This window comes from Oryx dammah, unplaced genomic scaffold (genome assembly GCF_014754425.2).
Source record: "Oryx dammah isolate SB20612 unplaced genomic scaffold, SCBI_Odam_1.1 HiC_scaffold_3, whole genome shotgun sequence".
NCBI lineage: Eukaryota > Metazoa > Chordata > Mammalia > Artiodactyla > Bovidae > Oryx > Oryx dammah.
Window position 1 is genome coordinate 102,177,408 of NW_024070187.1, and position 16,259 is coordinate 102,193,666.

The following is a 16,259-nucleotide window of genomic DNA, read 5'->3' on the forward strand; positions in this document are numbered from 1 at the left end:
TGAAGCAGAAGTGTTTAATGGGGATAGAATTTCAGTTTTGCCAAAATGAAAGGTTTTGAAATGGAAGCACAGCAGTGTGCATGTACTTAAACCACTTAAAATGGTGCAGATGGTAAATTTTAGGTGAGGTGTATTTTACTACAACAAATAAAAAGCAACATTTATTATTTGTGCACAGCTCTGTGGAAAGGCACTTTGGTTTGGGCTCAGCTGGGCGGTTCTGCTGCCCACATGTGGCTTACTTATGCCTTAGGCCCCAGTTGGGAGGTGGGGGCTGCCTGAGATGGCTCTCTGCACCCTCCCTTCCCCGGCGGCTCTCAGGCTTCTTCCTGTGCTGACTCCATGAGGCTGATGGAGCTGCAAGCCCTCTGAGCCCAGGCTTGGAATGTGTCCACTCACACTTATGCTTCATTCTGTGGTTCAGAGTCAGTCTCAAGACACCCCACATTCAAGAAATGAGAAAATAGATTCTACCTCTTGAGAAAGGTTGTTGCAAAAGTTTTGTGAACCTTTAAACTAGTTACCAGCCTGTTTAACTTCTTCCTGTCTCCTGCTTTTACATGAAATTATCTCATTTATTTGTTTGTTCATGGCTTATTTCCACTAGAATATAGACAGGAATCCTTCTTGCCTCCTTCATAGCTGTATCTCTACCTTCTAGAATGGTACTGGCCCATAGTCCATACTCAGTGAATATTTGATGAGTGAGACAATGAATATTCCCTGAGAAAGGGCTTCTGGGTTCTCATAAGGTTCGGAAATGCTCCCTGTTTATTCTCTTCTCGAATATTCTTAATGCACATAAGCATCAAAATGAGCCCCTTTTTCATAACAAGTGGCAGTAACATTGGCACAACCAATGTGCACCCACTTGGAAAACTAATCCATATCAAGAGTTGTGTTTGTAAAAATCATGTAAAAATCTGTAAGTCTTGCAGCCAAGAAACCTATTAATTGTTTATGAATCCAGTTTTTCTTCACCAATATAGATATCAGCCTCCCTGTGTTTGATTACAAGCAAGAGACTCACTCCAGAGCTTGGCTTAAGCTAAACAAAGCAGCTTTCCTTTAGTGAGAGAGACATGTATTCAGCGACCCATGAATACATCCATGCCATGCCAGGAAGTCTTCCTGTGCTCATCCCTGCCTTCTCTCTGAGCCAGCCCTGCCCTTCTCCTACCCTTGACCTGCATTCTCTATTTCCGTAGTCCCTGCGGTGGAATACAACAGCCCACGCTTTGTCTGGGTGGACATCTGTTTCAAAGACCAGTCAGAGGTCCTTTGCTGTCACTTGGCCTCAGTCCCTCCCCCTGGCTCAGCTCAGCATCTGTCAGACGCCCAGCCCTGGACCAGCCATCTGTGATCTGTGGCCACGTGGTGTGAACATGGCTGCTTCCAAGGTTACTGGTTGGATACGGGGAAGCTATTTGCTAAAAAATGTAAGACGGTTCTGAGAACTGGAGGGTGTTATGAATGGGTTGATGGCTCAGTAGGTGTTCAGTATCATCCTTTAGCATTGGTGCTCCTTGCAGCCTCCTTGGAGGAGGACTGTGATGATGGAGTTTATGAATTTGGGAGGTTTTTGAGTAACAGGGCTGACTGTATTTCCCAAAGCTCTACCGCTAGTGGTAGAATTATCGGGCCAAAGATACTGAAACACAACTCTTGATACGGATTGGTTTTCCAAGTGGGTGCACGTTGGTTGTGCCAATGTTACTGTCACTTGTTATGAAAGAGGGGCTCATTTTGATGCTTATTCACTAGCATTGAGCAGCATATTCTAAAACGTACAGTACTGAGGTTTCCATCTGAATTACTTTGATTACAAATAAGACCAAATCGTGTTTATCTTTATTTGTTAGCCAACTAAAAAAGTTGTCTAAAAATTGTTTGCTTTTTTTTTTGCTTTATTGCTTTTATTTTAATCTTTTTTAACTATCAAATGAAGCATACAGAAAACCACAAAAGAAAAAATGTGACTTTATGAATTATAAGATTCCCCTTTCCAGGCGAGAAATAGAACTTTGCCCCAGAGACCTCTGTGATGAACTTCTCATGGGTCCCCACTGTAGTCACAACTCCTTCCTTGCCCAGAAGTAACTCCTGGCTGGTATTCTTTAATAAGAGGTTTTGAAAAAAGAAATTTTGTTTAGTTTGTTGCAGATATGTTCACCACGTTGGTTGTTTGCTTTTTATTTTGAATTTTTAAGAATTAACTTAAAGAAATTTTCCATTTAAAATGAGTCAGCTCTATCATGATTTGGACGAAAGCGAATCTGAGACCGCTTTACCCCCATCCACCCACTCACCAGAACCGGTTCTAAGGCATATTTATCAGTTCTGCCAATTCATTATTTCTGTTTTTATATTTGTATTGTTTACTTCTAATTTCTGGTGAATTTCCAGACTGAGTGACTAAACGGAACTGATCGTAGTTTACTCAATCGATATGTTTCTCCTCTTTTTCCAAAAATAGTGAAGCATCTAAGGCTGTGAATTTACCTTTCACTGTGGTTTTACCTGTTTGTTGTCGTTCAGCTGCTAAGATGTGTCCTACCCGCTGCCACCCCACGAACTCCAGCACACCAGGCTTCCCTGTCCTTCACTATCTCCCAGGGCTTGCTCAGACTCATGTCCATTGAGTCAGTGAAGTCATCCAACCATCTCAGCCTCTCTCACCCACTTCTCCTCCTGCCCTCAGTCTTTCCCAGCATCAGGGTCTTTTCCAGTGAGTTGGCTCTTTTCAGCACGTGTGGGTGTGGAAGGTGAAATAATGATTCCTTGTTGTCGGGCCCCTTGAAGGCGTATTAGGAGCAGTCCTCTCCCCACCTCCCCTGCACCTCCACCTCTGACTGCACAGTAAATCCTGTCATTTCAGCCTTTTCACATTCTCAGTCCCTCTCCATCCCTGCAGCTCCTGCCCTGGTTCAGAGCCTCACCTCACCTGTCCCTTTTGCCTTCAACATCTTCCAACTCGCCTCCCTGTCTCCCTGCTGTTCTGCACACCCATCCTTCCAGAAGAGTCCTTCTGGGACAATAAAGTCTGATCGTGTCATTCCCTTGCTTTAAAAGCACATGTTCTACTAGACAGTAGTGATGGCTGTACAACATCGTGAATGCGCTAAATGCCACTGAAATGTACACCTTGAAATGGTCATGATGCTGAATTTTGTTTTGTATATTTTACCAGAATGAAAAAGCGTAAGGGAATTTTCTTAAAAGCACATGATCTTTCTGCTTCTGACACAGGGCACTTTGTAGCACCTGCACATCTAATGTACTTTTATCCTTCCTTCCGCCTGTGCCACGCACACCCCTCCCTCTCAACCCAGGTAGCTCCCCTCCCTTCCCTCTTCCCTCCCTTTCCCCCTCCCCTCCCCCTCATCCTCCCCCCGGCCCCCCTTCTTCCTCTTCCCCATCCTCTTCCTGCTCTTTCAGACTCAGCTGACACGTGACTTTCCCTGGAGGCCCCCTTTGACCCTCATCCACCGCCCCCAGGCTAGCTGAGATGCCCCTGCTGTGAATTCTGATGGCACCCTTCCATCTTGGTTGTTACCACTCTGTACTCTGCTCATTGATTTACCGGCAAGACATGTTCTTTTTTTCTTAAATGCATTTTTTGCTCTCTTTGTATCTTGAAACAGGAGTCAATTCCTTCCAGGTCTACATGGCTTACAAGGATCTCTACCAAATGTCTGATAGCCAGGTAGGTCCTCATACACCCTCCACCTCCCCAGGGCAGGAATAGACCTGCCTTGTCAGGAAGGCAGTGCAGGGCAGGGGAGATGTCAGAGCAGGCCGAGGAGGGCCCTGGGTTCAAGTCCTGGTTCTGACACCGAACTGTCAGTCATCACCCTGTATTCCTTTCCAGCTAGAGTGGCATAGAGTGGGGACTCCTGCATGGTGGTTCCCAAACTCAGCTCATCCTCAGCCTCATGTAAAGAGTCCACTAAAAACACAGACTCTTAGATTCCATCAGAGATGCTCAGGGCTAGACTTCAGGAATCTGTATGTCCCGAAAGCTCTGCAGCTGATTCTGGGGCTCAAGCGAGTTTGGGGACCATTTCCTTAGGTCTCTGACTTGAAGCAGGGCCTGGCTGTTCCTCCAGTCACTTGCAAGTCACATCCTTTCTCAGTTTCCTCATCTATACAGCATGATCACCGCTAGCCTTGTCAACCTCAAACAATTGTTATGTGGATGAGTTGAGTCAAGGAAGATAGTGTTCTTAGGAGTACAGATGTAGTGGGTTACAACTTATTGGGCCCCGAGCCTTCTTTCACTTAGGACCCCTGGTTTGGTTTTGTTATTATCGCTCTGCCCTCTGCTTGTTAAAAAGGTGGGCCAGTGTGGTGCCAAAGGAAATGAATGCTGGAACTAGACTGCTTGACAGCAAGCCCCAACTTTGCTGTGTAGCCTGGGCTAGATTTCCTAACCTCTCTGTGCTTTAGGCTCTTAATGGCACCTGCCATTAAGAGAGGTTGTCGAGGATTAAATGATTCTGTACAAGTAAAGCTCTAGGGCAGAGCCTGGCACACAGCAGGTGCCTTTTGGGTATTAATAAGCAGATTGTCATGATCAGCATGGGGTTTCATGTGCAATGGAGGAAGCATCCATGTTTTCCCTTTCAAAATAGACACTTGGAGTTACAGGATATAACTTAGCCCCAGATGTCCTGGAAACCTTTGATGCAACCATCAAAGGTATCCTAAAGGCTAAAAGTTCATTCAATTTCATGGAAAAAGTAGTGTTTCTCTAGCATAATTGACATTTTCATCTGTTTCATTCGAATGTCTGTTTCACTGAAGCCCTGGTTAGAAATAGAGCTTAGCAGATTCAGGGTGTGGGTCCTCAAAAGTGCTCCGTGGCTCCATATGTCTCCATCACCTGTTGTCTACCCCTGAAAGCACACATCCTGGCTGAGAGAGGTCTTATATGCAATGAGGACAATGTTGAGATTGGCAAAGGGAGGGAACATGTGGCTCTGGTCCTCACCAGATACAACTGTCTGACCACAGATCCTTTGTGGGTTGGAAGAGGGCGGGGAGCAGTGTGGGCAGGACCTGGATTGGCTAAATCAGGTGATGCTTGGCAGGATATGTGTGACCTGGGCATTAGAGTTATTAAAGGACTTGGTCTACCCTACTACACTGTGATTTGTAAGATGACATGGGTTGGAATTTTTGTAAAGATGTACACATTTCCTGTGGTTGGTGGTGGTTGCAATACAGGCTCAGCGGGTTTAATTATACAATTTCAGTAAACTTCTCAGCTGCACTTGTCCCCATTGACAACTACATACTTCAAAGAAGCAAAGCCACAAAGAAAATGAAAGGCCCGCGTGGGTATACTTGTGGGCATAATCATGTCTTGGCGTGACTTTATCAATTATGCCCTACCACTGCCACCCCCGCCCACCCACCTTAACTTCCTGCTTTTGGATCTGGAGGGTGTAGGACTAAGGGAAGATCTTTTCCAGTGCTCACTTGTTGAACAATGTGTTCCATTGATGTGGATGGAGCATCCTGGCAGGTGGATGACTGTGTGTGTGAGCAATAAGGGCAGTCTGCAAATGCTCGTGCTGTGATATTTTTATCTTACCCCAACCCCCGTTCATCTCTCCTTAGCTCTATGAAGCCTTCACCTTCCTTAAGGGGCTGGGAGCTGTGATCCTGGTCCACGCAGAAAATGGCGATTTGATAGCTCAGGTGAGTTGTCTGAATTCCCAGGCTTTCCACCTCGGTCTCATTCTCTTTGTTGTAAAGGCTATGAGAAGAGGGGGTGGAGGCATTAGTCAGCCAGGTCACTAGGCGTGAAGGGTCAAGCCAAGAGCTGGATGGCATGTCAGACACTGGATGTGAGTCACTCACACACTGTCTGCAGTGTGGCCTTTGGCAGGCCGTAGTGATTCTTGGATTGGAGTTTTCTCACCTGTACAATAGTGGTAACATGACTGCCCTGTGAACCATGGAGAGTTTGCATGAGCAGTAAATGAAGATCCGAAAGAAAATGCATGTGGCACACCTAGGGGACCCCAGAGACAACAGATATGGAAACTGGAGTTGCCCGTCCTCCTCTGTGACTTGGGAGATTTGGGAGCAGGGATAGTGGACAGAGCGCAGGCTAGGAGCAGAGTTCCAGCCCAGCTGCCTCGATCTCCTGGCCCTCTGACATGGGGCATGGAGCTCTACCCCAGGAAAGCTCCTGTTCTTTATCTGAGGGTCAGTGATATTGTGTATGCAAAACTCAGTGTTGGACATGTAGCAGATGTGGTCGTGCAAAAGTTTTGGGTAAAGTGAGACATGAACTCATTTGGATCATTCTGGCCATGGGGTGGAGAATTTTGATGGGAATGGAATAAAGTCAGGTTGACCAGTTAGGATTTATTCATAGGAAATGAAGAGAGGATACAGAGGGGGGTGGAAGGGGCAAGAGTATGGTAGAGGAGGAGCACTCTCTGCAAGACTCATGATTGATTGGATGGGGAAGAAGAGGAGGAAATCAGAAGGGTCACGTTGTCTCCTGTGGGGGAAGGGCTGGGTTAATCGTGATGCCACAAATCAAGATAGAAGACTTGGATGCATCCAATGAAAGTAATTAATGCCACGCTAAGTAGTGTACGTGTATGCGTGTGTGCTTAGTCACTCATGACTCTTAGTATAAACTTCTTCTGTGTCACGGTCCTGTGGGTTGAGAGTCCAGGTGTGGCCTTGCTGGGTCTTTGACCTCGGGGTCTTTCACAGGCTGTCGTGAAGGTGTTGGGTCTGGCTGCAGTTGTCTCGTGGCTGGTCTGGGGCAGAATTCCTTTCCAGCGTCGCTCAGAGGGTTGTTGCTAAGATTAGTTCCTCAGAAGCTATCAAAGCGATGGCCTCTATTCTTTGCTGGCTATTGGACAGAGGCCCTCTTGGCTCCCTGACACATAGGCAGCTACATCATGGTGGCTGGCTTCCTTCCAAGTGAGGGAGAAAGAGACCTCATTTGACCTTGCTCAATCCTAGGTCTGTGAGATTCATCCCTATGGCTTCCTGAAGCACAGAGTTTTCTTTTTCATCATGGTGTAGAATTACACAGCAGGAATAGATCACAATTTGTTCTGCAGTTGATAGTTTTTTTTTTCTATTTATATTTGTTCAGTCGTGTCTGACTCTTTGAGACCCCATGGACTATATCCCACTGGACTCCTATGTCCATGGAATTCTCCAGGCCAGAATACTGGAGTTGGGTTGCTTTTTCCTTCTCTAGGGGATCTTCCCAACCCATGGGTCGAACCTGGGTCTCCCGCATTGCAGGCAGATTCTTTACTGTCTGAGCCACCAGGGAAGCCCCTGATAGATATTTGGATCGTTTTAAATTTGGGACTCTTGTTTGTAACGTTTTCTTGAACATTCTTGTCCAGTCTGTTGTTAAACATATGTTCACATTTCTGTTGGTAAATACCTAGGAGTAGGATTCCTCGGTGGTTGGGTACGTATATTTAGCTTTTGTAGTTACTGTTAGCCACTTTTCCAGGGTGTGCCAACTTGTGTCTCATCAAATGTGTGAAGGAAGTTGAGTTTGGAACCTTAATACTTTTAAATTTTATTTATTTATTTTTAGCTGTGCTGGATCTTTGTTGCTGCACACGGGCTTTCTCTAGTTGCGGCGAGCGGGGGCTACTTTCTAGTTGTGGTTTGCAGGCTTCTCATTGCAGTGGTTTAGCTTGTTGCAGAGCACGGGCGACAGTAGTTTCAGCACATGGGCTCAGTAATTGTGGCTCCTGGGCTCTGAGCGCAGGCTCAGTAGGTGTGGCATACAGTCCTAATTGCTCCATGGCATGTGGGATCTTCCCAGACCCAGGATCAAACCCATGTCTCTGCATTGGCAGGCAGATTTTTTTTTTTTTTTTTACCACTGAGCCACCAGGGAAGCCTCCAGAGCCCCAATTCTTAAATGGGGCTTTTTAGCTTTCCTTGCTGCCATTGTGTGTGTGTGTCTGTGTGTGTGTTTTGGCCTCACCACGCAACATCTAGAATCGAAGTTCTCCAGAAAGAAAAGAAAGATAGTGCTAAGTCTTGCGGTCCCATGAATTGTAGCCTGCCAGGCTCCTCTGTCCATGGGATCCTCCAGGCAAGAGTACTGGAGTGGGTTGCCATTTCCTTCTCCAGGGGAGCTTCCCGACCCAGGAATTGAACCCAGGTCTCCCACACGGCAGGCAGATGCTTTACCAACAGCTACGCAGAAAGCCCAACCAGGGATCAAACCTGGTCCTTCTGCACTGGAAGTAGAGTCTTAACCACTGGACCACCAGGGAAATCTCTTGCTACTGATTTAAGATTGAGTTTTCTCAGCTCCAGTAAATATGTTACCTTTTGTACATCCGCTTCCCCAGTTGCAAAACATTTTTGACATCTCTGCATTCTTTCGGTTCTTGGGTTCAATGTCTATCACTGTAGTGGAGTTTCAGGATGGAGTGATAATAATGGTAGTATTCAGCCTTGATTGTTAACTGGAAACGTTCTCTAGCCTTTTGTAATCCATTTCCGCCCCCGCCCCCTTATTTCATCTTTTGTCTTCCCTCCCTTTTTCTCCTCTTTCCTTCCTTCCAACAGAAATAGTAACTGATGTTTAAACAGTCTTTCTCAGGGATGTCTCCGTATCATAAATCTTTTTGTAAACAGTTTACAAAATGCCTTGTAAACATCATCTTCAGTAGCTGACATTATCCCGTTCTGTACTTAAATCCACCCCAGCTGTTGGATCTTGAAATCATTTCCAGCTTATGTTCTTATAATAAACTCAAGCTTAATAACCATAAATGAAGAGTTGAAAATTATGATTTTTTTATTGTTGATAGGGTCTGGGGCTTCTCATAGGAATGTGTTCCAGAATATGATACAGAAACTGGAGAAGTTAAAAATAGCAGCAGCACAGCTGACATCTGGGCGATGTAAAGAGATCAGTGTTGAGATACTGAAGTATTCCTAAGGAGGGGGCATCTTGAAGCCTTGGAGCCAATGGATTTGCATCTAGGCCGTTAGCTCAGGGAACCGTTTCATTTATAAGCTTGAGGTTGAGCTTTCCTGTTAGAAAGATAGGTGCCAGAAAGATGAAGCTACGTAGAGGGAATGAGAACTGGGTGATGATTCAAGAGCTCTCAATATACACTATACACACACACACACATATATACACTGTAGACTGTATATACATCATCCAGACATTTCTCATCTGTCACCTTGGTGATGCATTATAGCAACTCCAGGTACAGGCACTGTTATTTCCAGTGTGAAGAAGAGAAGATGAATGAAATAATGCTATTTGCAGCAAGCATGGGTGGACCTAGAGATTATACTAAATGAAATAATGAAGTAAGCCAAAGACAGATATCATATGATAATGGCTTATATGTGAAATCTAAAATTAAAAAAAGATGCAAATAAACTTATTTACAAAACAGAAACAGACACAGAGACATTAGAAAAGAAATGTATGGTTACCAAAGGGGAAGGTTGAGGGGGAGGGATAAATTAGGAGTTTGTGGTTAACATATACATTCTATTATATAGAGAACAGATAAACCCAAAAGGACCTACTGTATAGTATAGGGAACTCTACTCAGTATTTTATAGTAACCTATAAGGAGAAAGAATCTGAAAAGCAATGTATTGGCTTGGCCCAAAAGTTCATTCAGTTTTTTCCTTTTGTGTATAACTAAATCACTTTCGGCTATGGTTTTCCAGTGGTCATGTATAGATGTGAGAGTTGGATTATAAAGAAAGCTGAGCGCAGAAGAATTGATGCTTTGGAACTGTGGAGAAGACTCTTGAGAGTCCCTTGGACTGCAAGGAGATCCAACCAGTCCATCCTAAAGGAGATCAGTCCTGGATGTCCATTGGAAGGACTGATGTTGAAGCTGAAACGCCAATACTTTGGCCATCTGATGCAAAGAGCTGACTCATTTGAAAAGACCCTGATGTTGGGAAAGATTGAGGGCAGGAGGAGAAGGGGACACAGAGGATGAGATGGTTGGATGGCATCCATTGAGTCCACCCAACTCAATGGATGGGTTTGGTTGGACTCCGGGAATTGGTGATGGACAGGGAGGCCTGGCATGCTGCGGTTCATGGGGTCGCAAAGAGTCGGACACGACTGAGCGACTGAACTGATTCAGTTCAGTTCAGTCATACAGTGGTGTCTGACTGTTTGTGACCGCATGGATTGCAGCATGCCAGGCCTCCCTGTCCATCACCAACTCCCGGAGCTTGCTCAAACTTAGGTCCCTCAAGTGGGTGATGCCATCCAACCATCTCATCCTCTGTCATCCCCTTCTCCTCCTGCCTTCAATCTTTCCCAGCATCAGGGTCTTTTCTAAGGAGTCATTTCTTCCCATCAGGTGGCCAAAGGATTGGAGTTTCAGTTTCAGCATTAATTCTTCCAATAAATCCCTTTACTGTACACTTAAAGCTAACACAACCTTGTAGATCACCTATACTTCAATTTTTAACAAAAGGAAAGAAGAGAGGACTGAGTCTCACGAGAGTGTGACCAGTGTGCCCAAAGTCACACACATGCTCAGTTCTGGAACTGGATGCCCAGTTGAGGATTCTGTGGTTTCCGCATCCATGTCACGCCCACACACCACCTGCTTCCTTCTCTTGTTGTGCAGCAGAGACTTAGAAGCTGGAAGAGTGGAGGGTGGTCTTTGAGGCTTATTTCTTACAACCTTGCTTCTTCTCACTGGTCCCGTGGGACTGAATAGAGCCCCTATGGATGGGGACATCACAAAGGGGGAAGGTGGGCACTGGGAGTGAAGGGGCCAAAGAAGTTGTAGGTGTCCCCAGCCATTAGACTCCACAAGGTCCAGTTCTCCTCCTGGGCTCAGCTGTCCCATCTGTCTAATGGGTTGGAGGACTGGCCTTTCCTGGCTCTGGCATTCTGCCATCACTGACTCATTCGTTCTTGTCTTGTAGGAACAGAAGCGGATCTTAGAGATGGGCATCACGGGTCCTGAGGGCCATGCTCTGAGCAGACCTGAAGAGGTAAAGGAGCCTCCACTGGGTGTGACTCTGACATAGCTGAGAGCTTACCCCGATGCTGTTCCAGCTGGAACAGCTGGCTAGAGCCCCCGCCCCTGTCCCATTCCCCATATGAGCATCTCAGCACGTGTGGTCTTCTCCAGGGTGTGCCCTGGGGCTCAGGAGCTCTGGGGGCTGCAGATCCATCAGAAGAGTTGGGAAAGGCTCTGCCTCTCCCAGGGCCCAGGAACTTCCCACCAAGACCCCAAGGACACTTCAGAATCCCGACCGAGGACTCGGGGTATTTGACGACAGGAAAGTGGAGCCCCACGTCCCAGGCAGAGCGAGTTCCAAACCACTGCCTCTGCACAGGCCTCTTGTCCGCTATACTCTAAGACTTGACAGATTGCCCCAGGAGTGAGTGATAGGGTGCACCTCTGTGTGTGTGTGTGTGTGTGTGTGTGTGTGTGTGTTTAGCAGGGACAGAAGGAAGGCAAGCTAACTGAACATCAGACAGGATGGGCGCCCAGCATTTTCTGATGTCTCACCAGATCATTAGCAGTCTTCCTGGATCTCCGCTTTGGGCTGGCCTGTTTGGAACATGGGACACGACACATGAATACACAGACTCCTTACCCCAAGGATTCCTGAATTGGCCCATTGCTCCAGACGTGAGGTCCATGCCCATGAGCTGGGTTCCCAGTCCCTGGTGAGACCAGGAACACACCAGAGACAGTGTTTATAGACCTTTGTAGCATGTTACGCTGCCACCAACTCTAGGCATGTGAGCAGCATGGGGACTCTTCTAGGTGTGGCTGCTTTCCTGGTACATGGCTGTGGCTTGGGCTTCCTGCCAGTCAAGAGCAGCACCACTGTGTGTGGGCCTCCGACAGATTGGAAATTAAAAATAAGACAATAAAAACATCATTGGTTTTTTTATTCAAGAAGTACTGGTCTAGGGAGTACAGAGACCAAACCTCATAGCACGTGGTTTCACATAGTTGTTGAATGAAGGAAGGAATGTATGGGAACACCTGTGTTCCCTGATGTCAGGAATTTTATAAATAACCACCTCCAGGCATGTGAGTTGGACCAGAGAGAAGGCTGAACATTGAAGAATCGATGCTTTTGAACTGTGGTGCTGGAGAAGACTCTTGGCCAGCAAGGAGATCAAACCAGTCAATCCTAAAGGAAATCAACCCTGAATATTTATTGGAAGGACTGATGCTGAAGCTCCAATATTTTGGCCACCTGATGCGAAGACCCAACCCATTGGAAAAGACCCTGATGCTGGGAAAGGTTGAAGGCAGGAGGAGAAGAGGGCGACAGAGGAAGAGATGATTGGATGGCATCATGACTCAATGGACATGAGTCTGAGCAAGCTCCAGGAGATGGTGAAGGACCAGGGAGCCTGGTATGCTGCATGGGGTCACAGAGAATCAAACACAACTGAGTGACTGAACAGCCACCACCGAGCATGTGAGCAGCGTGGGGACCTTTTGATGGCCTGTTCCGCTCAGGTGATCTTCTGACAGAGCGTTCAGAGCACTGCCAAGCATGCAAATAACACAATTCTGCCTTCCAACCCTCTAGCGGAATACATTCTGACTTTTTTTTTCTTTTTAAAAATCTACAGTGTCTTCCTCCCTTGATGCAATAGATTTCCCTCTGACCACACTTCATTAAGGAAAATCAAGGAAGGCTGATCAGGAAGAGCCCTGGGTGCTCAGGGTGGGTGGTGCCCCACCCCTCCCCTCATGACCTGTGTGTTCGCTGTGTCCACAGCTGGAGGCCGAGGCCGTATTCCGGGCCATCACCATCGCGGGCCGGATCAACTGCCCTGTGTACATCACTAAGGTGATGAGCAAGAGCGCGGCGGACATCATCACCCTGGCCAGGAAGAAAGGTATGCAGCCCAGCACCCGGGATCTCCCCTGGATGTGAGGAAGGGGCGTGTCCAGCAGGTTCAGGTTCACCGGTAGAGCTCTTGCCTAGGATAGAGACCTTCTGCCAGCTGTGCCCAGCCTGAGCTGCGTAGGCCAGGTTGAAAAGGGAGCTGGACAGTGGGCAGACGCCAGATGGGTGGTTGGTTTTAGGTTTGATTCCTGGTGTGCCCCAGGCCCCAGGTAAGTGGTGTTCTGGTCCTCATTTTCTTCATTTGTAGCTAAGGTGATTATCCCTCTTGTGGGTCACATGAGACTACGTATGAAGAATTCCAAGTTCTCCTCAGGGTTTCACATTAAGGCCGTGATGGAGCTGGGGCTGGGCCCTCCCCGCCTTCTTTCTGCTTCTCTCTGGGCCCTTCATCCTGGGTCCCCCATCCAGGGCCTCTCAGGGGGGTACGTGCACCCAGACTCCACTGTGGGGCCCACACAGAGCCTCAGCTGCAGGTTGGGAAGGAGGAAGATGTTGTTCCACAGGCCAGAAGGTCTGGGGGACAACCCCGTGCTGGACATCAGGGGAGTGATGTCCAGCTCTAAGACTTGTGGACACACTACTTACCCTTTGACCCGCTCAATGGCCCTTCCCCAGGAGACTCAGAGGAGGCGTCCAAATGCATTGCCCAGGCCTTGCGATTGAGGCCCACAGCCCCCAACAACTAGCAGGTCGAGAGTGAGGAAGGTCACCCAGAGGAGCCTTCCTTCCCAAAATCAGGGCGAGAGAGATGCAGAGAGAGAGAGAGAGAGAATGACAAATGGACAGAAGAGAGAGAATGACAGTAGCTCATGTCCCACGGAGACAGTGGCTAGACTCTTTGATCCTTGTGGACATTCACCAAGGATGTTTGCCACCCAGACAAGGCCCACCCCATCCACGCTTTGGGAGTCGTATGAGGTTGACCGGAAGCTCTGGGTCAGACGGGGTGGCCAGGTGAAAATCAGCAGGAGCATCACAGCCCTGACAGCACCCACCACCCTCTGTACCCAGAGGGCTCCTCCTTCTTACAGGAACCCTTCATGGAAAGTGCAGGTGGCTCTGGTCTTAAAAATTTTTAATGATATATGTTACTGGGTTGACCAAAAAAGTTAGCTTGAGTTTTTTTCCATAAGATTTGATAGAAAAATCAAAACGAACTTGTTGGTCAACCAGATATTTCACCTAATGTGTCCAAAATATTCACTCCACATGTAGTCAAGATAAAAGTGCCAACAGGATATTTGGCGTTATTTTTCCTGTACTATCTTCAGACTCTAGTGTGTGTCTCACCCTTTCAGCACGTCTCATTTAAGTCTAACCCCAACTCCAAATGCCTGAAAGCCATAGTGCGGCTGGTGGTTTTCATATGGAACAGCAGCTTTTTTTTTTCTTTAATTATTTGTGTGGCTGTGTGTGGTCCCAGCTGCATCGTACAAGATCTTCTGTTGTGCGTGAGCTCACTAGTTGCAGCTCAGCTGTTCTTCTGCAGGTGGGATCTTAGTTCCCCAACCAGGGATTGAACCTGCATCCGTTGCATTACACTGGGTCACCAGGGAAGTCTGGGAACAGAGCAGTTTTGAACCCCAAATACCTGGTTTTAGTATTTTAAGGGCAAGCTAACTAGTAAAGGTGTTGATAGTGCTCTAGGCCAGCGCAGCTTGCTGAGGACCAACTCTGGGTTAAAGATGAGGAAACTGCGGCTCAGAGCGGTAATAGGAGCTTAAAAGCAGCAGTAAGAATGCTGGCGTAGCTATGCCTGCAGGCCCTGGAGCTGCTGAGAAATAAGGTGACCACCAGCCGTGCATGGCTATTTCAGTTTAAATGAAGCAAATTTAAATACAGTTTTTAAGTTAGCTCTTTAGTAGCTTCCCAGGTGGCTCAGTGGTAAAGAGTTTGCCTGCAAACACTAGAGACTCAGAGACATGGGTTCGATCCCTGGGTCAGGAAGATCCCCTGGAGAAGGGAATGGCACCCTGCTTCCAGTCATGTTGCCAGGAAAATCCCAAGGAGGTCTCAAAAGTGTTAGACACCACTGAGCGGCTAAACAACAGTGGCATAAGCCCTATTTCTCGTGCTCCAGGGCCATATGTGGCTGGTGGCTCCTGCCCCGGACAGCTCGGCACAGGACAGTCCCACCAGCACCGTTGGGTGGTACCATCCCAGAGCCAGGCTGCTGGAGACCAAAGCCTCCCTCCCACTTGCCAGCAGCGTGGCCCCGGGCAGATGCCACAGAGCCGTGGGCCCAAGTCCCCTTGGCACTTCCTCAGCAGCAGGAATTCTCACTAAGCCTGAGACTTTGCCCGTGGGTTTTTGTTCTGGCAGAAACACCTCTGGCCCTCCCCTGGAAAATGAATGCTCAGCAAGAAGCCCCCAGCAGTGGCTTGGTGGCTGCATACCCTGGTCCCCTCATTCTGCATGGTGAGATGAAGCTGAGGCTCCTGGAGCCCTCAGGGCACTGAGTTGTGGGCGCCCACGGCCATGACTAGGTGCTCACTCACCTGTCCTCGGCGTCTCTCTCGGCCTATGTCCCGTCCTCCATGCCCGCTGAGTTGTTTCCTGGAATCACCTCCAGATAAAACGCTTGAACTCGATTTTTCAATTGATATCTGCTCCTGGCAGAACCCATGCGAAGACAGCACATCAGGTGTCTGTGCCTCGACTGACCATCGTAAACAGATAATGATCAGATCCAAGTGCTGAAAGCATTGATGGTCCACAGGGTCACTGAGCGGGACAGCGGCTGCTGAGTGCCTGGTGGCTGGGGGTGGGGCCTCTGGGGTGTGTGTGGTGAAGCCTGATGGAGAGGACCGGTGTGATTTATCCTGTCTCATTGTCCAGCCTTTGAGATTCTATTTTCCTGCATCAGCATCTCCCACAAGAGACCATTCACTGTCAACCATGCATGTCTGTTTGCCTTCCAAGGCCCCCTCGTTTTTGGTGAGCCCATCGCTGCCAGTCTGGGGACAGACGGCACCCATTACTGGAGCAAGAACTGGGCCAAGGCGGCGGCCTTTGTGACCTCCCCTCCCCTGAGCCCGGACCCCACCACACCTGACTACTTGACCTCCCTACTGGCCTGGTGAGAAACCTGGGGTGGCTGGGGTGTTGGGGCTGGGCAGGTGGGTGGGGTCTCGGGGCTGGGCAGGTGGGCGGGGTCGCAGAGCTGAGCAGGTTGGCGGGAGATTGCAACTGCCTCAGACACACTTGGGAGAGGACCTTGGGCGGGGTGCTCCGGGAGACCTCAGAACAAAACTCCACGTAGTTTGTAGCACGCCTTTGGGCCTTTTGGGCTTCCGTGGTGTCTAAGAGGGTAAAGAATCTGCGTGCAATGCGGGAGACCCAACTCAATC

The 16,259-nt window shown here is 48.1% G+C and overlaps 1 protein-coding gene across 2 annotated transcripts in view; it reads left to right on the plus strand.

Annotated features, from left to right (window-relative positions):
- CRMP1 (collapsin response mediator protein 1) overlaps positions 1 to 16,259 on the plus strand; it is a 67,058-nt gene that overhangs the window by 36,250 nt on the left and 14,549 nt on the right. For both annotated transcript variants that reach the window (XM_040238354.1, XM_040238356.1), the window contains exons 5-9: positions 3,645 to 3,706; positions 5,626 to 5,706; positions 10,948 to 11,016; positions 12,778 to 12,898; positions 15,832 to 15,988. In XM_040238354.1, the coding sequence (XP_040094288.1) occupies positions 3,645 to 3,706; positions 5,626 to 5,706; positions 10,948 to 11,016; positions 12,778 to 12,898; positions 15,832 to 15,988 (490 nt within the window). The remainder of the gene's footprint in view (positions 1 to 3,644; positions 3,707 to 5,625; positions 5,707 to 10,947; positions 11,017 to 12,777; positions 12,899 to 15,831; positions 15,989 to 16,259) is intronic.